This window comes from Crocodylus porosus, unplaced genomic scaffold (assembly GCF_001723895.1).
Source record: "Crocodylus porosus isolate Cpor-Errol unplaced genomic scaffold, CroPor_comp1, whole genome shotgun sequence".
Taxonomy (NCBI): domain Eukaryota; kingdom Metazoa; phylum Chordata; order Crocodylia; family Crocodylidae; genus Crocodylus; species Crocodylus porosus.
In genome coordinates this window covers 12,704,531-12,724,842 of record NW_017728927.1, presented here as the reverse complement: position 1 = coordinate 12,724,842, position 20,312 = coordinate 12,704,531, and the positions used below count along the sequence as shown (strand labels likewise).

The 20,312-nt window shown below is 48.4% G+C and overlaps 1 protein-coding gene across 1 annotated transcript in view; it reads right to left on the bottom strand.

Annotated features, from left to right (window-relative positions):
• TTYH3 (tweety family member 3) overlaps positions 1-20,312 on the bottom strand; it is a gene marked incomplete at its 5' end in the record, with an annotated part of 92,659 nt that overhangs the window by 35,870 nt on the left and 36,477 nt on the right. Inside the window, one exon of the mRNA XM_019542153.1 lies at positions 6,059-6,228. Within this exon, the coding sequence (XP_019397698.1) occupies positions 6,059-6,228 (170 nt within the window). The remainder of the gene's footprint in view (positions 1-6,058; positions 6,229-20,312) is intronic.

Genomic DNA, 20,312 nt, shown 5'->3' with positions numbered 1-20,312 from the left:
GGAGTTCCCCAGCCTGTAGGTATGGTGCTGGTTCTCCCCCTTCCCCCCCCCCAAACACCTTGCATTTGTCAATGTTGAAACCCATCCTGTTCTCATCCGCCCATCCCTGTAACCTGTCTAGGTCCAATTGCAGCCTATTCCTCCCGTCTAGCGTGCCCACATCCCCCCACATCTTCGTGTCATCTGCGAATTTGAACAGGGTGCTTTTTACCCTCTCGTCCAAGTCGCTGATGAAGATATTGAACAGTGCGGGCCCAAGGACCGAGCCCACATCCCTTCAGGTTGAAAATGACACATCACTCTCTGGTGCGCCGCACCACCACCACTCTCTGGTGTGGCCCTCCAGCCAGTTAGTGACCCATTTGACTGTGTGGGTGTCAACACCACTGTCCCCTAGTGTTTTAGGGGGTAGACAGAGAAAAAACTTTAAAGTTTAGCACAGAGTTTCAGTAAGCCCAAGACTTGCACACAGTAGCCAAATGGAACAGGACCAAGAAGACTGAAGATGCCAAGACTGACTTAATCTGTCAATCAATGGCCGCAGCCACTGCAAAACTTTGAATGCAAGGAGGGACCCCAGATTACAGACCAAAAGCCTGCATAGAAGGGACAAGTATCTGTTCGTGGAGAACAGGAACATCTACTGGGTTCTTATCTGCTGCTGAGCAGGATGGATGCTTAAAGGATGGTGGCAGAGACAAGAATTTCTCTCTGGATGCAAGATAAATACAGTATGAAAGCCTCTGAGTGTCCAATCCCCAGCCTATCCAGTTCAAAATGCATCTTTGGAAATGAATAATTTAACTGTACGAAGTCATCTTTAATTACAGGAGCTTCATAAGCGGAAGCCCTTTCAAACCTCACGTTCTCAGGAGAAATGTTAATTTGTCTGTCTAATTACCACCTTGCACTTCAGTATCAGGGGGAAGAGTGCTATTTCTGGCATCTGAGAAAGCAGTCTTTCACCACTTATGTGTATGCTTTTCCTCCCAATGACGCCCTTGATACAGCACAGATTTTGGCTTCCAGCCTCATTCAGCACCATGACTTCTGCTGAACTCCATCATTTAGGTTGGCACCTTGAGTTGCAGCCACAGAGCCTAAGAATATGGGGATTCTTTACAAAATACGCGCCATGTCTGGCCAAAAGGCTCAAAACCAGCACCTGTTATAACAACTGTAAATGAAGAGTTCACCAGATAACTGGACAAGCCAAGTCATCAAGTAAGCAGCAGCCAGGTAACAAAGGCAATTGGTGGAGACAGATTCAGCACAGGGCAATTCTAACATGGGCTATTTAATAGCAAGCTGGTATCAGAAGCAACAGGGCTAGGAACCTCTGTTGGTTTTAAAATGGATTCTTAGCTGGAGTCCTGGGATTCATAGATGTTAGGGCTGGAAGGGACCTCGAGGATCATCAAGTCCAGCCCCCTGCCCCAGGGTCAGGAAGTCAGCTAGGGTCAAAGGATCCAAGCAAGATAAGCATCCAAGTGTATTTTGAATGAGACCAGAGTAGGTGTCTGCACCACTTCTGGAGGGAGTCTATTCCACGTCTTAGGGGCTTGGACAGTAAAGAATTTTTTCTTATGTCCAGCTTAAAGCAATCTTGGAGGAGTTTATGACCGATGGTCCTTGTTTTTCCTTGGGGTGCTCTGGTGAACAGACGTTCTCCCAGGTCCTGACGTACACCCCTTATGTACTTGTAAGCAGCCACCAGGTCCCCCCTGAGCCTGTGCTTTTCCAGGCTGAAGAGTCCCATGGCTCTCAGCCTCTCTTCATAAGGCCTATTCTCTTGCCCTCTGATCATATGTGTGGCTCTCTTCTGGACTCTCTCAAGCTTCTCCACATCCTTCCTGAATTGTGGAGCCCACAGTTGGATGCAGTACTCCAGCTGCAGCCTCACCAAGGTCAAGTACAGTGGGGAGGAGGACATCCTGAGTTTTACTTGAGAAGCATCTATGGATGCAAGCCAGCATTTTGTTTGCTTTACCAGCTGCACCATCGCACTGGTGGCTCATGTTCATCTTGTGGTCAGTCATGACCCCAAAGTCTCTTTTAGCTGTGGTGCTGGCAAGTGTAGCACTGCTGAGCCTACACGTATGCTGTGGGTCCCCACTCCCCGCACAAGGTGGAGTACCTTCCATTTATTGGTATTGAACGTCATCAGGTTTGTATCCACCCACTTACTAAATTTATCCAAGTCAACCTGGATCACTAGCCTGACCTCAGGTGTGTACGCTATGCCCCAAAGTTTGGTGTCATCGGCAAATTTAGCCAGTGAGCTTCTGCCACCAATGGCCACATCGCTGATAAAAGATGTTGATGAGAACCCATAAAGGACAGAGCCTTGGGAGACTCCACTAGTCACAGAGCACCATAAGTGATTCACTACCACTGACCACTACTCTCTGGGTTCAACCTTGGAGCCAATTTCCCAGCCATCAGACTGTGGTGCAAAACCAAGGCCACAGCTGGCCAATTTTTCCATGGAGGTCATGGGACACCAGATCGAAGACTTTTTTAAAGTCCAGATATAGGCTGTCAATCTCTTCTCCCTTGTCCAGGTGATACGTCACCTGGTCATAGAGGGAGATGAGATTGGTCAGGCAAGACCTACCTGTGACAAACCCGTACTGGCTATTCCTCAGGACGTTGACCTCAGCCGGCTTATCCAGAAGGGTCTCCTTGATAATTTCCTCCAGAATCTTACCGGGGATTGCAGTCAAGCTGACTGGCCTGTAATTCCTGGGATCTACTTACAGTCCTTTTACGAAGACAGGTACCACATTGGCTTTCTTCCAGTCTTCAGATACTTCACCTGAGCACCATGAGTTTGAATATTTTTTCATTTTTTGAATATTTCAAAAGAAAGGAGCCTGCAGCAAGCACACAAATACCCACGCACTACACCATCTTAGGTCCACACGTTCAGCAGCTGGGCAGCCCAGAGGTGGCAGTGGCAGCCTCACCTCAAGCCTACTGCGGCACGAGCTCCAGGCGTGCAGCAGTAAACACTGCCCAGGGCAGCTAGTGGGGGGGCTGCAGCTGCTGCCGCGGCACAACCCCAATAGGTGAGCCCAGAGCCGGCATGGGGCCGGGTTACAAGCTGGGGTTGAGTGTGGAGGAAAAACAACCCCTTGCCCGTCCCATGCTGCAGCCGCTTGTAGCCCGCATGGGGCTGCCTGAGCCTGCTCAGGACAGCCCTCCACGGGCTGCGAGCGGCTGCAGCAGGGAGTGCCAGCCACAGGGTGGGCAAGGGGCTGCTTTTCCTCGCGCTCCACACCAGCTCCTTCCCTGCCCTTTTTTTTTTTTTAAAAACAGAAACCAAGGACACATAAATTTTAGTTTTCAAATATTTTAGGGGCCCTGCAGGCTAGATAGAATGGTTTTTCCCACCCCTGCTCTACAGCTTAACATCCTCCACCACCACAGTGTGAAGGCAGCACACGTCTTACACCACTTGGGCAATTCCCTCCAGTCAGACAGAAGGCCGTGACCAACTCAGACTACCCACTGTTCTGTTTATTCCATAAAACTGTGCACCTCCCCAGCGACGGGGGAGAGAGAGAATAGATAAATCCCAGTAGGAAAGACTGGCAACTTAAGCAACATGCTGATCAGAAATGACCAAGGCAGTGCCCAGCAGGGTTCATGGAACACACTTCACCATCTTTCCCTAGCAAGTTTACGTAGCATAGAGTTCCTGAATTCTCAGCTAGAAGGAGGGTGGTCAGCCTCACCTCTATGTTTTGAGAAGAGGCAGACAGTGATAATGTGATTTTTACTACCCAGACACCCAAGATGTAAAATGCATGTCGCAGTATCATACAATAATAGCCCACTTTGGCTGGCTTTGCTCCTCCAGCCTCCAGCCTTCTAGAGCAGTCCAGATGGTAGTTACAGATTCTCCTTTCCAGCAGGTGCAGACTGTAATTTGGAGCAGTCTTACTCCCCATCACCCTCAAAATATACCAGCATCTGCTTGTCTGGCACCCTCATTTCTTTAAACGCCTCCAGGGGGGCACACTCAGCAGGTAAGTTTGAATTGGGTACCATGTCTCAAACATCTCAATCTTAACAGATGTGTGCCCACCTTATTTGGCCTCCTGCTTGTCACAGGACACACTGCAGCTAGACTCAGCAGTACATCTTTGAGAGCTACCAAGTGTCAGCTAATGGGCAATGGCTTTCATAGAGGGTGAGCAGCATTTGGACAGCACCTTCACTTACCATGGATTGCCATGATCTACTGCTGCTTAATTAACTAGCTATTTATCTATTCTGGAGGCGAAAATTAAAGAATTTCTCGCTACATAGTATGCCTTTAGAGGAGGGCAAGTGAGAAAGACAACGCATGACAAATGTGTCTGTTGTAAAAATGTACCCTTAAGTCATGCCTGGTGAACATTTGGGATACCCAGGATTAAAAAAGGCAGCTGGTGGAGATGCTGGAAATTCTGGAGATGACTTTACACCCCTCATAAAGAAACCACAGCTGCACTGAGATTATCCAAGGCTGAAGAGCTCTGATGTTTTCATATTCTAAATTCAACCTTCTGCCAGCTCTGGGAGACACCAAACCTGCACAAATGCTCCATCTCACCCTTTCCATACAGTTCAAGAACTCACTGCCGCAGCTGCCTTGGACACATATGTTGCATAACAATAGCCGGAGAGCCTACAGCAGCAGCACAACTATAAATAGCTTTGGTTCCAGCTCCTGGAAGAAAGGGTTAGGAACATACCACTCGGAGGGGATCGGAGGAGATATTTGTATAGCAGAAGCTCCTCGGATCAGAATGAGCCAGGCAACCAAGACTGGGGGTTTATTCTTTGCAAGCTATTTTACACACACAAATTTGATTTTGTGTGTATGAATTGGATTTGTACATGTAATAGCCCGCAAAGAACAACACATAATTTTATTAATAAAGTATATTAAGATATTAAAGAATATAAGAGAATATTATGTCTGTCTTTCCATTCCAAACATTTGTCTGATCAGTAAATCAGTAGCGCCCCAAACTGAATCCACCGTTCGCCAAAGTCCCAACTCCCCTCAGCATGGAGACTCAACTTTTGAAGGCAAATCCATGCCCACCTTTCTGAGTGCTGGTATGGTCTGCTGGATTGCTCCCACACTGTGCAGTTTTTTACTTTCCTTGGTACATTTTCATATTTGTGCCAATGTGGCAAACTGAACAGCTTACTCCCCTGCCAGGGAACCCAACCCATGCTGACTATTGGAGGCCAAACCACCATTTTGCCGTCAGGTGAGAAGAAAGCAACAGCAATGACAGAAGTCATCACCCCTTTACTATACAGCCCTTTTGTGTTCTCATAGGCCAGGAATTCCTCATTTGAGCTTCTCCACTGTAAAAGGAGACACTCAAACCGATGCAAAATATACTGTGTGTTACTGCTAGATGTGCGCTACACTTTTCCCTCATGCCAGGCCAAATGTTTCTCTGAGGCACTTAGCATCTATTTTACACAGGGCACTCAGTTCACCAGAAGTGAGCGTGCTACGCATGTTCAACACCGACCTGAAAATGAAGACCTAGTCTTATTTGGGCAAAACTAAAGCAGTTTTGCACAACAAGGAAGTACAAGGTCTGAGAATACCATCAATGTTTTGGGGAAGCGTTAGGCATGAGGGTAATGCACACTAATCAAGAGACTCTGGGAGAAAGGGTTTGTAACACAGCACTTTCAGGAGGACTGGAAGGGATGTTTATATAGCCAACGCTCCCAATATCAGGAGTGGAGGTTTATTTTTGTTACAAGTCTGCATGGCTTAGCTGCCAGACTAGCTCACAGCAGGATGCTTTGTTGGGGAAGACAGTAAGGCCACTGGACACATTTATGGGTCCAAGCACTCAAGATTGTTAATGTGGATTGAGTTAATCTTGTGTATACTTACTCTAACTCAGAGTGTAGAGCACTGCTTCCACCATGGTTAAAACAAAAAACAAAACAGGTAAGTGAACATTTTGGAAGCTACAGGCAATGGTGAAGTGAATGCCCATTTCACCTCCAGACAATAGAAAAAACTTACCTGCACACTAGGGTGGCTATGATCACACACCAGGCAGTGCAGCAGCAATCTGCATTTAAGTGCTCTTCACTTTTCCGATGGCGGCAGCACAGCCAGAATGAGTAGAACAGGAGGAAGAGGAGATCCAAAGCAAGGCAGGACAGGGCAACACCACCCAACAGCAACAGGGCCTGTGAAAGACAAAAATCCCAGTTACCTTGGAGATATCTGTAGAGAGGTGACAGATGGCTTAGTGCAGTCGCATGGATTCGAGGGTACAGAACCCCTCCCCACATCAGAACTTTTACAGAATAATGTTAGATTGATTTAAAAAACAAAAAACCCAAAGAAAACCCAAAGCTTCTAGCCCATGGGTTGACAACGTTTTTTGGGCAGAGTGCCAAAACCCCTGCAACCTCAACTTGGAAGATGCTGGCATGCCAGGGGCAGATGGTGGCGGGGGGGGACCATGAGGAGCCTGATCCTGGTTGGGGCTTTGCAGCCCTGGCCCCTTCCCCGCCATCTGCCCAGAGGTGCGCATGCATCCACCACTAGCAACAAACCAAGCCAGGGCTCTGCGGATGCCAGTGCAGATGCTTGCAGCCTCCTGACTGCCTACTACAACTGGGCCAGGGTCTGGGCAGACTCCTGCCACCAGCCAGAGCCCAGGCTGCAGACAGCTGCACTGGGGTCCATGCAGCCTTGGCTGGGCTTATTGCTGACAGCAGGAAAGGGGCTGGGGTCAGCATTTTCAGGGCCACATGGACCCCAGTGGAATTGCTTGCAGTCTCCCTGCTGCCTGTTGCGAGCAGCCCAGGCTCTGTGGCTGGAGGCAGGGGTCTGCCCAGAGCCTGGGATGGCTGTGGCGTGCTGAGCAAAGTGGCTTCATGTGCCACACTCTGGCATGTGCCAGGAGTTGGTGACCTCTATTCTAGATCATATGGCTTGGGAAACAGCCCTACCATCTCTATGCCTCCTCACACCGGCTTTACGTGCAAGCTACAAAATAGCTGATGCAGCCTCAGGAAGACAATAGTGGGAACAGCCTGAATGAGTCAGGATTTCCCTGTGCGAAACCAGAGCAGAGGTCAGTGCTGGGGCAGTCATCCCCAGCTGTACTCCCTCCTCACCAAAAAAAAACACATGCTACAAGAGCAGCATGTTTCCATTTGCACAAGTCCTTTCATCTTCACACACTTGCTCACAAGAAAGCCAAATGCAGGAGTGAGTTTGAAACGGAGGGTGCTTGTTATCCATGATCGTAGCCTTGGCTTTGAAATAAGCCTCTGAGCGCTGGCTGTACCACTACGTTCTCCCAGACAAGTGCATATAAACACACACCTAGCAATAACAACAGGCAAATATACAATAACTACCAAGTGGCCAATGCCAGAACTAGCTTCAATACCTACTCCCAATCTTGCATCTATTGTTTTCTTTCCAAGGCAGCCAACATGACACTCCAGCTTCCAACCTTTTGGTCATACTCTCCTGGCAAATCCCACATTCACCAAGAAAAAACAAAAAGGTCCATTCAGAGCATTCAAGTCATTCTCCCACATTAATGTAGTCAAAAGGATATTTCAGCTAACTGCTTGAGCCCCACTGCATCTATTTAAGCCATTTTTAATCTGTCGGCATTTAGATTACCAAAATCCAGATTTTGTCCAAAAAGCAATTTAGTGCTGACCCAGTCGTCTCAGATACAGATCTCTCCAGCAACTAAGGACTTCTTTCTCTTAAGTCAGTATCATCTCCCCAATCTTTTCTTCCCACACTACCAACCCACATCCAATTAAAAAGAATTATTTGATTTTTTTTTTTTTTTTAAACAATAACTCCCAGTCAGGAAACTGACACAAGGAACATTGCAATTAAACCAAAGTGAAGGTCATTTGTTACAACATGGTTATAACAGCATGGTCTATCTGAAATAGACTGTTTATAGATTTTTCCAAACTCCCCTTTCTCCATTTCACAGATGCTGCAAGCTGTGCTATTGGCCTGGCAAAATTTGCAAGCCGCCCAACTTCTCAAAGTCCTTTCAGCCAAGCCGAACGTCAGTGTTTGCAGAGCCTAGCACCCATCAACTGTGTATCCAGAGCTTGGACCTGTTCACACCCTGCCTGTTGCAGAAACATCCTATATGGGAGTATACTTATCTCAAGCTTTTAAGAAACCAACTCAGAGTTAACTAGAAGTCTATCTAGAGGAAGGAGGGGATTGCTTTGCAGGCCATGATTGCAAAGATAAACAATGGAGCACAGAAATATAGGCAGTTGTAACAAAATGCAGAAGGCAGGGAAAAGGGGGGTTGCTATGGAAGTCGCACCAGATGGTGCGTGCAAGTTCGAGTGCTGAACACAGAGGCCTTCAGAAGGGGAGACACCCATGCTTCCCCCATGTCCAGGGACCTCCCATCTACTAGCACATAGCCAACTACCTGCACGTGCCACACTGAAACTCCCCTGTGGTTTCTCTGCAGTAATGCAGACTCTCCTACCTCAACCTACCCAATTTAGCTTAAAAGGGTAAACTGTGAGGCTGTTCGTGTGCTGAGCTGCAGCCTGATCCAAAGGGAAAGGCTCTTGTGTAAGGCCTGCAGCCACAGAAACAACCATCCAGTTGTGAAAGTGCAGCTTGTGTTCGTTTTGCTGCAACGCTGGAGCTGAACGAGTCGCGGTGCTCTCTAGGAGCAGGCCAAAGAACTAACTTTGTTTTGCAGAGAAAGACTACATTCTCTTTCCAACCAATGGACTTGCACCATGAAAAAACCAAAAACAAAACCTGAACTCATACAGGCTAGAATGGCTAATCCTTTTAAGTGATGACTCAGTTTAGAGCCCAGAGACAGCCTGTCAATGAAAAACTCACTTCTACTAGAGATGGGCTGGTGTCTGCTTGCCAGGATTAAACTACAATATTTTAAAGAAGAGGTTGCAAGGCTGGATAAAACCTTTAGACAGTTTAGCCAGCAATACTAAATCCAGGCCCGTGATATCCAAGGCTACATTATTCCAAGTAAATGTAAAATTATGCACTGGGCCTTTTGCCATGGAAGAGCAGCAATTCATCTTCCAACATTTGCTAAACTACCAGATCCATTATAGCAAGGATGCACGAGCCATACTTACAAAAATATGGGCACCACTTGGAGGGGCAACATTTTACCACTGGGCTGACATTAATAGCGGAAGTGGAGATAAAGCAATCCCTGAAATGGAGTGTAAATCCAAGCAGTAAGAGCCAGGCTAGCAGCTGCCCTTGTAGCAAAAATCAAAGCAAATAGCAATGCGGATGGAAGCAGTGGCTGTGTAGAGATGTTAAGACTGAAAGGCTCCAGGGCGATGTCCATTCCAGAGACTCCACTCAGTGAAGCTGCCATCTTTAAAAGACTCCCATTGTGTTTCCAGCTGGCCCGACTTTAAAACATACCTGGCATCAACAGCAACGTTAGAAAGGGGGAAAAACTAAACCCCACATCCTACAGCAAGCCTCACACCTGAGGAATACACAATTCCCAAGGCAAGTTGAATCATCAACAGAATCCCACCATGTGACAGATGATTACATGGTCAGGTGGGTAGCAAATTGGCTAATGGGATGTACCCAGGGAGTGGTGGAGGGGGCGGTCTCGGCCTGGAAACATGTGGGCAGTGGTGTCTTCCAAGGCTCAGTCCTAGGGCCAATGCTGTTCAGCATCTTCATCAGTTATTTGGACAAGGCTGTGGTGAGCACATTGTCCAAACTCGCGGATGGCACCAAATTATGGGGCAAAGTAGACACGCAGTAGAGGGCAGGGAATGAATTCAGGTGGATTTGGACAGGCTGGAAAAGTGGGCAGAACAAAACAGCATGTAGTTTAACAAGGATACGTGCAGAATACTACACCTGGGGAGAAGGAATCACTAACATACAGATCGGGAAATGACTTTCTAAGCAGCGCAGCAGCAGAAAGGGAACTCGGAGTCATATCTGACTTAAAATGAACATGAACCAACAATGTGACGAAGTGATCAATACAGTTAACTCTATCATGCGTTAAAAGGTGCATCAAGAACAGGTCTAAGGAGGTGATACTTCCCCTCTATGCAGCACTGGTAAGGCCACAGCTGGAGTACTGTATCCAGTTTTGGATATTGATAACCTTGAGAGGGTCCAGAGGAAGGCCATTTATATGGTTAGGGGCCTGCAGGAAAGGTCCTACAAGAAGAGATTGAGGGACCTGGATCTCTTCAGCCTTCATAAAAGAGAAGGCTGAGAGGGGATCTAGTGGCCATCTACAAATTCAAATGGGGGTGGGGGCTGCAAGGTATAGGAGATGCTCCGTTTACCAACGTGTCCCTTGGAGTAACTAGAAAACAGCCAAACTAACAGAAAACAGATTTAGACTAGCCATTAGGAAGAATTTCTTTCTGGTAAAGGTGACCAGAGTCTGGAACAGGCTTCCAAGGGAGGTGGTGCTCTCCCCTACCTTGGAGGTCTTTAAGAGAAGGCTGGACATGCACCCAGCTGGGGCCATTTGACCCCAGTGCTCTTTCTTCCCCAGGGCAGGGGTTCAGACTCGATGGCCTACTGACGTCCCTTCCGACACTAAAAAAACCGCCAAAAATCTATTCAGTGGCAGACTAGTTCCATCTGAGCACTTAAATGGTCACCAACATTATCCTACTGCAGTGCTTCTACCTGGCACCCGTGAATGGAGTGGAGGAAAGGACACTACTGATGGAACTGGACTTATTTAGTCTAGAGCAGGGGTCATTACCCAGAGGTACAGGTACCCCTGGGGGTACTGCACGGGTATTTGTACCTCTGGGTGAGGACCCCTGCAGGGTGGGGAAGGGTATGGTGGTGGCCGCATGCAGAGGGGGCAACAGCATGGGGTAGCTGGTGGTGCTGTCAGCCACCATGTGTGAGCTCCCCTCCAGCATCCAATGGGGTGGGCGACACCTCTGCAGTCCACAGAGGCGTCCCCTCCCCTTCCCCCTGGCCCTGCTTGTGGGAGGCAGCTGTATGGGCTAGTGGCTGACAGCACCACCAACCACCCTGTGCTGTTGCCCCTCCACATCCAGCCACCACTACACCCCTCCCCACCCTGCTCTGCATCCAGGCACATGCCACCCTTTCTCCTCCCGCTCCACATCCAGCCACTGGGGGTACACTTAAGAAGGTTGAAAACGCCTGGGTCTAGAGAAGGAGACTAAGAGGGCATTTAAATAGCAGCCTTCAACTACCTGAAGGAGGGTTTGAAAGAGGATGGAACTAGACTGTTCTCAGTAGTGACAGATGCCACCAGGAGCAATGGTCTCAATGGCAGCAAGGGAAATTTAGGTTAGATATTAGGAAGAGTTTTCTTACTAGGAGGGTAGTAAAACACTGGGACAGGTTACCCAGAGAGGTGGAGCAATCACCATCCTTGGGGGGTTTTAAAACCCGGCTAGTCAAGGCTTTGGCTGGGATGCTGTAGGTGGGGATGGTCCTGCCTTGAGCAAGCAGTTGAATTAGATGCAACCTCCTGAGGTCCCTTCACACCTTAATTTGCTATGGATTTCTAGGATAGTTTAGTTTCTAGAGCCAAGTAGTACATGGCTTCGGCTGAGATCAAGCAGCGAGGCAACCCCCAGCGGTAGCTGGGATGGCTGATTTGGCCCCTTGTCTGCTCTTTCCAGTAAACGACTCTTACTTGTCAGAGGTTTCCAAACTACAGGTCACTGATAAATCAGTGGGAGATGATAGGCTACAAACGTGGTGTTGACTGGTTTTTAGCTGAAGTTGCAATAACTTAACAATATATTTTTTCCTGCCCTCCCATATTAACATCTTCATAAAAGAAGGAGGAAAGGTGGGGGCGTGGCGCTCTGTGTCAAGGAGCAATACACATCCTCTGCCAGCAGAATGGAGTCAGAGGGGCAAGCTGAAGTGCTCTGTGTCAAGATACGAGGGGGCCATGGGGAGAGGGATCTAATGGTGGGGGTCTACTACAGACCCCCCAACCAAGGGGAGGAGCTAGACCAGGAATTTTCAGGCCAGCTTGCAGAGGCACTTAAGGCAAGGGATGTAGTTGTTATGGGCGATTTAAAATTACCTGGACATCTGCTGGGAGGAACAGTCAGCCAGGTCGGACCGTTCCAGGAGGTTCCTGGCTGAGATACAGGACCTCCACGTAATTCAGGAGGTGCACAGTCCCACCAGAGGAAATGCCCTGTTGGACCTGGTCCTGGCCACAGGCGACGACCTGGTAAGGGGCCTCCAGGTCCTTGACCACCTGGGTGATAGCAATCATTGCTTGCTGGAACTCACCATCCAGTGCAGGGCGCAGTGCAGCAAGGCAGTAGCCCTAGACTTCAAGAGGGCCAACTTCAACGAGTTGAGATTAGTGGGAGAGGTGCTGGGGTTCTCGAGAGCAGGGGAGCTCAGTGCCCAAGATGAGTGGTCGTTCCTCAACGAGACGATACTCAGGGCCCAAGGGGTGACCATCCCAACAAGAAGCAAGGGGGGCAGGAGTGCCCGAAAGCCCCCTGGCTAACCAAGGGTGTACGGGAATGCCTGATTGCCTAAAAGGCGGCGTACAACCAGTGGGAGGGGGGTGATATCTCCAAAGAGGAGTATACCTGCTCTGCTCGGGCCTGTAGGGGGGCTGTCAGGAAAGCTAAGGCAGACATTGATTTTGGACGCAAGTCCTAGCTCCAAGATAATAAAAAGTCCTTTTTCAAGTATATAAGGAAGACGAAGAAAACAGCAGGAAATGTGGGGCCCCTGCAAGATCCTCACGGCAATCTGGTGGTTGTGCCAGAGGAGAAAGCAGACCTCTTTAACTAATTCTTCACCTCCATTTTCTTGTGCAGGGACCGGGACTCCCCCACTGTGATGCAAGACACACTCAAGGGGAATGCCTCCAGACCTCAGGCTGGGGAGGACACGGTTAGAGAGCTTCTGGAGGGGCTGGACATGTTCAGATCAGGGGGTCCAGATGCTCTCCACCCCAGGGTGTTGCGGGAGCTAGCAGGGGTTATTGCAGGGCCCTTGGCACGGCTTTACGAGCGCTCGTGGTGCTCGGGCCAGGTGCCAGATGATTGGAAGATAGCCAATGTGGTCCCCATCTTTAAAAAAAAAGGGAGGGGGGAGAACCCAGGCAATTATAGGCCCATCAGACTTACCTCAATCCTAGGGAAACTTTAAGATCATCAAGGAGCAGATCTGCGATGGGCCGGCCTCAGGGGATGATTCTCAAGGGCAACCAGCATGGTTTCATTAGGGGAAAGTCCTGTCAGACCAACTTGATTGCCATTTATGATCAGGTCACAAAAGCCTTGGATGCAGGTGTTGCCATGGTTGTAGTCTTTCTGGACTTCAGCAAGGCCTTTGACACCATCTCCCACCCCATCCTCATTAAAAAAAACTAGGCGACTGTGGCATTGATGCCTACAGTCAGATGGATTGCAGATTGGCTGAAGGGTCACACTCAGAGGGTGGTGGTGGGCAGGTCATATTTGACCTGGGGGAAGTGGGCAGTGGAGTCCCCCAGGGCTCAGTCCTTGGGCCCGTGCTGTTCAATTTCTTTATCAGCTATTTGGACGACAGGGTAAAAAGCACCCTGCTTAAATTCACTGATGATACCAAAAATTGGGGTGAGGTGAGCACGCTAGCAGGGAGGGAAAGACTGCAGCAAGACCTGGATAGGTTACAGGGGTGGGCTAACAAAAACAGGATGCACTTCAATACTGACAAGTGCAGGGTGCTGCACTTGGGCAGTAGTAACCAGCAGCACACTTATAAGCTGGGAACCTCCCTTCTAGAGAGCATGGAGGCAGAAAGGGATCTGGGAGACATTACTGAATCCAAGATGAACATGGGTCGACAATGCGAGGTCACAGTTGGCAGGGCTAACCGGAGCTTCTGCATCTCAAATAGGGCCAAGGAGGTGATCCTCTACAGCTAATCTCAGGCTGTTATGCAGTCCGTAGAGGGATGCAGAAAGACAATTAGGATCACAACCTATTGGAGATCTCACGACACTGGTCAGGCCACAGCTGGAGTACTGTGTCCAGTTCTGTGTGCTGCATTTCAGGAGGGATGTGGACAACATTGAGAGGGACAACAGGGCAGACCCTACAATGAGAGACTGCAGGACCTGAACCTGTTCAGCCTTCACAAGAAAAAGACTGAGGGGGGACCTGGTGACCGTCAAGAAACTCACTAAGGGGGGGGGACCAGAAGGATTTGGGAGAGACCTCGTTTCCCCTAGTGCCCCCCCGGGGTAACAAGAAATAATGGCCACAAGTTGTTGGAGAGGAGGTTTAGATTAGACATTCATAAGAACTACTTCACTGTCAGGGCAGCTAGGATCTAGAACCAACTCCCAAGGGAAGTGGTGCTGGCTCTTACTCTGGGGGTCTTTAAGAAGAGCCTTGATGCCTACCTGGCTGGAGTCATTTGAGCCCAGTTTTTCTCCCACCCAGGCGGGGGGTCGGACTTGAAGATCTACAAGGTCCCTTCCGACCTGACTTCTATGATTCTACGATAAAAGCAGCTGCTGTCATAGGTGTGCACTTTTCAATTAAGGCAGGGTCCTCCCTGTAGGTCTGAGAGCATTGGCTACCACAAACATTCAAGATAAGGTTCACTTACTACCAGACCAGCCAGAATTTGAATGTGTAACCTAAGTTCTGTACCCTATCACACAGTTCAAAGCGGGGAAACTTCATAGTGCACTGATACCAGCAGGCAGTTCTCTTCTGTGAAAGCATGTAACCAAGGCCTTGAGAGGAAAGAGAGGGTGGCTTACATACAGGTACATGTTCAATGCTTCCATTGAGTATTATTTGCTCACTTTCAATTGCATAGCAGTGTTTTTCCTTACTGAGCAAACAACTCGCTTCAAGGTCCCTGCCACAGAAGGGAGGAGGAGGTCTGGAAGGTCAGTTTTGAGCGCACACTTTCTAATCAGAGGTCTCGGTGTACATGTACTTCAAGTCTTATCATGCTCAGGCTACAGAAAACCTCCTCAGACTGGCATACTTCTCTGGTCCTGGGTCCATTCACTGGCACTGCAGCCTGGCATTGTTGCCAACTGCTTCCAGTGAAAAAGCTAGCGCTTGTTCTTAGGGACAAGGAGAGTCTGACACTAGTTAGATTTCATTAAAACTGGCTGAAGCTGCAAAAGCAGGAGCCTCTAACACTTTCAAGGCCCCTTGATAAGCAACAAAGAAAGTGCATAGTGCAGAAGATGGCCTGCCTCCCAGAAGAATAATGCATGAATATGTGAGCAAGACAAGGTCACGGTGGTGACAAAAGCAAGCGCATATCCCTGGTTAAATGGCCTCTCTTCTCCACTCAGTCTCATCTCCTTTTCATGATGTCCTTCAACAGGAACTTAAGCCACACTTTCATTTGAACACAACCACCTCTAGGGTATAGCTGTGCATAGCCTAGTAGGTCTCACACAAACACAATCAGCTGATTAAGATGGGAAACGAGATGCTATCTAACCTACAGCACTGTACTCTGTTCAGTCTCCTTGACAAAAAGCCAAAACAGCAAACACTGGGCTATACACTCGCCATAGGAATGTGGCTATACTATTATTTGCATCTCCTCTTCCACCAACAATTTTTAAAATGGCTTCTACTCAAATTCAAATATTTCAGTCTGCTGGACAGTTGTGGGGTTTAAACTAACACAATCTACAGTTTGCAAGAATCCCAGTTGGTTTAATTACTGCCACACTGCAAGGTAAAGTTATAAACAGTTCAAACTTGGCCTTTGCCAGAAGAAAGCTCTTGCTGCAAATTTGGGGCTAACATTCTTCTGGGCTCACATGCAGCAACTTGAGATCACAACCAGAGAGAAGAAGAGGTTAAAAGGGAATGTGGGAAGATAAAAAAAGTGCTCCCCCAGAACAAACAAAGCAAGCTGGGAAACTGCCAAAGGAGAACTTGTATTGTTTCTTCCAGGAGCGATATCAGCCGGGGATGAAGTAGTTTCAAAGCCCCTTCCTACCCCTTTCTCTGTTGTAGTGGCCAGCGAGCACCTTTGTCCTTAAGAAGCCCCTAGGGGGTCCAGGTTCTGTCTGCACTGCAACACTGCTAAGGTTGACAAATCTTTTCAAAGCTTAGGCAGATTTCCTCAAGCTGACAGCAGAAAGGAAACAAGGATCATTCCGACTCAATCCCATGCATGCAATAAGAACACAGGTTGTGAACACACGACACCCAGAGAAGAGTATCAGACAAGGAGAGTTCCCACAGGTGCCGACTGATCCATCAGTGACTGTCCACAACAGCTAATCTCAGGTTGTTATGCAGTCCATAGAGGGATGCAGAAAGACATTTAGGATCACAGACTATCGGAGATCTCAGAACTAGATTTGGCACTCTGGTACAGGCTTTCCCAGGACGAGTGCTGGATGCAGCACTCTAAAAGTAAAACAGGTCAAGAGGTATACTGCAAGAGGCCCTGGGATATATTCTGCTCAACTAGGGGTCTTCCCACAGTAAAGAAAAATGCTGTAACAGAGCAGAAGTTCCACCGCCTCATCCTCACACAGCACTCTCCCCCAAAATGGCATCCTTGAGGACCTGCAGAATAGACCTGCAAGCATTTCATAGCCCGGGTGCATCAGAGCAGAGATGCAGACAACTGCTGCCTTTGGAAAGCCTGGGGACCAGAATGCACAAGTCCCTACAGTCAGGAACCTTAACCTTACACAGAATCATCAACCTTGCTGGTACAAATGAAAACAGCTCTGTGAATCAGCATCAGCTGCCTCCATTCATCTCTGGGTATAGATTCCAGGCAACGTTGTAGATGGAGTTAGCTACCTTTAAAATCTGGTGGGGATACTCATTCGTAATTCAAGTGGCCTTAATACCAGTTTGGTTTAGTTTAATTCACTTTAGCAAGCTTATATGGTTTAACTAATCCACTTTAAGATTTATAGCTTTATTTAATTCAAATTAAATTTTTCCAGTGTCCTTCTATAGGCACTACTAGTACAGGTTTCGCTTGCTTCATGCAGGTTCTGTATGTGCAAATTTGCTCTTATGCGATGATCCTTCTTACACCAAAAATTCATTATACAATGTGGTGGAAGCCTGCAGTCAGCTGCTCTGTGCGGTGCATTGTGGGAGTGACGCACACCAAAATAGTCTTGTGTGGATCCGTGCTCCTTGCTCGTTGTCTGTGCTTGTGTGTACCATCTGCTGTTGGCAAGTACCAAAGTTGTCTTGTGACAGTGATAGAAATGGGTCTGGGGGTCAGTTCAGTCGAGGTCTTGGAACGTATCCTTATTTATTACATCGTAAAGTGGGTTTCCTGTATGTGAATTCGAGTTATGCGCCGTTTTCCAGGAACACATTTACAGCATAAAGCGAGGGAAACTTGTATTCTGGAAACAGTTCAGTCACCATTTCCTACATACGAACAACATTTCCCCCCCAGTATGAAAAGGCGGTCAGAATGATGGAAAGCCGTTTAGCACAGAAAGCATTATGATTTAACCTTAAGAAGAGAAAAATCCCGTAGACTCTGACATGTTCTAAAACAAAAGGTGGTCAACCCAGGCCAAGTGGCACAAGGCAGCCAGAGTGTAGCATGCCACAATTCAGGAACAGGGTAGGCAAGAGAAAACAGCAGACTGGGCAGAGGAAGGAGATCAGAGTGGCTTTTGGCAAGTGTGGCACTTCTACAACAATCAAGGACTTCGGATGCATTGTCACTACTGTGTCTGGACCAAAACCAGAACAATGGAATAACACAGATAAGCCATAACCTCCTACAGGTCACACTGGGACAGAGGGTAGGTCTGCCAAAAGGATCCTAACGTCACAAAACCATATCAGCTAACAGAAAAACCTAGAAGTGCCCAATGCATAGAATTAGTCCGACAGCTGGGACTGGATGGTCTCTGCACCTACAAACCTGAGCTGTGCCAACCATCAAACACTGGGGTTCTCTATTGGGCACAAGTGGAATTACATCCCCACCCTTACCGAGCTACCAGAAATCAGCAACCTGTCTACCTCACAGCAAGAAAGTTACCGTGATACTGGGGGGTCCTCTATGCTGATTGTTCTTATCCAGAAGCTGAAAATCTGTGCGTTACAAGGATGAAAAGAATGAGACATTCCCTCCAAATTCAGTTTCCACTGGCAGGTCCCCACAGACTAAATCTTTATTAAATGGAGGCTTAGCTCAGAACTGGCAGCTTGTCAAATGAGCGTCCGCTGAAAAGGCGGATTTCCTTTCTGGGGATTCGGCAAATTCCCTTCCAGGAATCTAACAAAACGGATGCTTGGGTGTTCATGCAGGTCTTTATACTCTGCTGGGCTTTGGGGTTGAACAGTCTCCAAGGAAAAGGCCTTCAGCTTCCAAGACGCACTTACCTCTTTCTAATATGCTCCGTGTTTTTAGCCTGACCCGACTGCTGTCCCAAAATAGTATTACCAATTAGCTAGATACCTGGGTTATGAAAGGGGACTGACTGCTCACCAGCAAAAGAACAGCATACTCAGTGGTAGCATCCCAATCTGAACTACTGCAGTGAGGTGCTAGTTTGTGTGGAGGGTCTGGTGAACAAGAATGAATTCACACACACACACCCCTGCCCCACAATGGCTCCTCCTGGCACAGCTGTTTTTGGATGCAGCTTTACCTTCTTTGTCAGAAAACTGTACTACCCACTGAAGTCTTAAAAGCAGACCTCCTTGCAAGGCAGTTCTCCAGCAAACTGGGTAATGGAAAGTTCTGTGCTAGAAAGGAAGTATGAAGTCACTGCTCAGACAAAAATCAGGGGCAAGCAAGTTCTGGCCTGGAGCCAGGAGTGCAAGCAAACGCTGTGCAAACAGACCCGGCCAAGACTACTCCCCACACACAGGAGTGCTGAAGGAGTTCAGCTTGTGTTGTTTTGGGCCTGCAGCTCCCAGAAGGCAAGGCTCAGCAGTGCCAAGCTGTCCACTGGGCACTTATGCAGATTAAGCCATACCAGGTCACAGTGGACCACAAACCCTACATATTTAGGGAGGGGGGACTGGGAAATGCTTTGGGGTGGGGCTAGTAACTTCATTTTGCCATTACAAGGCCTCTTCTACCACTAAATCCTTTCTTACAAAGTCTCACTAAGCTCTAAACCCTTCATTTTAAGGTTGGTTTAAACCCTCACCTCTTTTTTCCAATCCTTTTCCCCCACCCTTTACCTGAAGGATCACTGTATTCCTAGAGCTAACTCGCTCAAGCTAGAACTCTAACCCAGGACCCCAAAGGCCCTAACTCAAGGCTGAAAGCTAGCACACAAGTCCCACTACAGCTGCAATTTTATTGTGAGCTAGCTTTGGCCTCAGCACTTCTTCATTTAAGATGGCAAACCTCTCTGGGCATGTTCTAGCAGCACAGATTCAGCAGAAAGGGGAGAGTAGTGCAGAAGGGGACATATCAGCCTATGACGCATGGCACATATGACAGCAAGTCACCAGGTCCCACCAGGCGGGATGGTATTCCCAGTTGCTGTAGCGGCCAGCTGGCAACATCATACCTGTGTGGATAAACAGAGAAGGGGATAAAACACACAGTCCAAGGTATTGGGTATTGTAGTCCCCACCGATGCAGAAAGCTCCCTACATTCTTCTGGGGGCCTTGACTGCATCAGTCGAAGGAATGGAGTCTGTAAGGAAACTGCCTGTGCTCCTGACTCCAGGGTAGGTGCTGACGAGGTCTCTGGGAAGATGACATGGTGTGTTGGGTATTCCTAGCACATGAATGGACTCAGGCAGCACTGGCAGCTATACAGTATTCACCTTCTGTGTGTCCTCACAGGGTAGGAGATTCTGAGACCTGAACATTCATCCCAGCGCAGGAGCACTGAACTTCCCAGTAACAGGGAGCTAGCCACCTCCAGCTGTACTCCCTCCCCTTCGGTCAGGCCTCAACAGGGCTTCTCCTCAGGTGCTTGACATACCCAGGGCCACGTTCCTTCCAATCCTTGCCAGCATGACACCAATTGAAGAACAAAGAGCAACCTATTACAACCCAGGGAGTCTGCAAGTTTGCATCCCTACAGAGTGCCCAGCCAGCAGGAACAGCTTTTAAATCCATGTTAACTGCTCCTGAACTCTAAGCCCCACTGTGGATGGGGCCCTTGAGAAAGGACAATCCCAACCTGGAAGAAGGAAGTAGACAAGGCAGCACCCTACACAGTGGTAGGCAAGAAAGGGAACCTGTGGTCTTCCGAGCCCCCCCACCTCCCTCGCCAATTGGAAACTGGCTGCAAAGGGCTATTTGG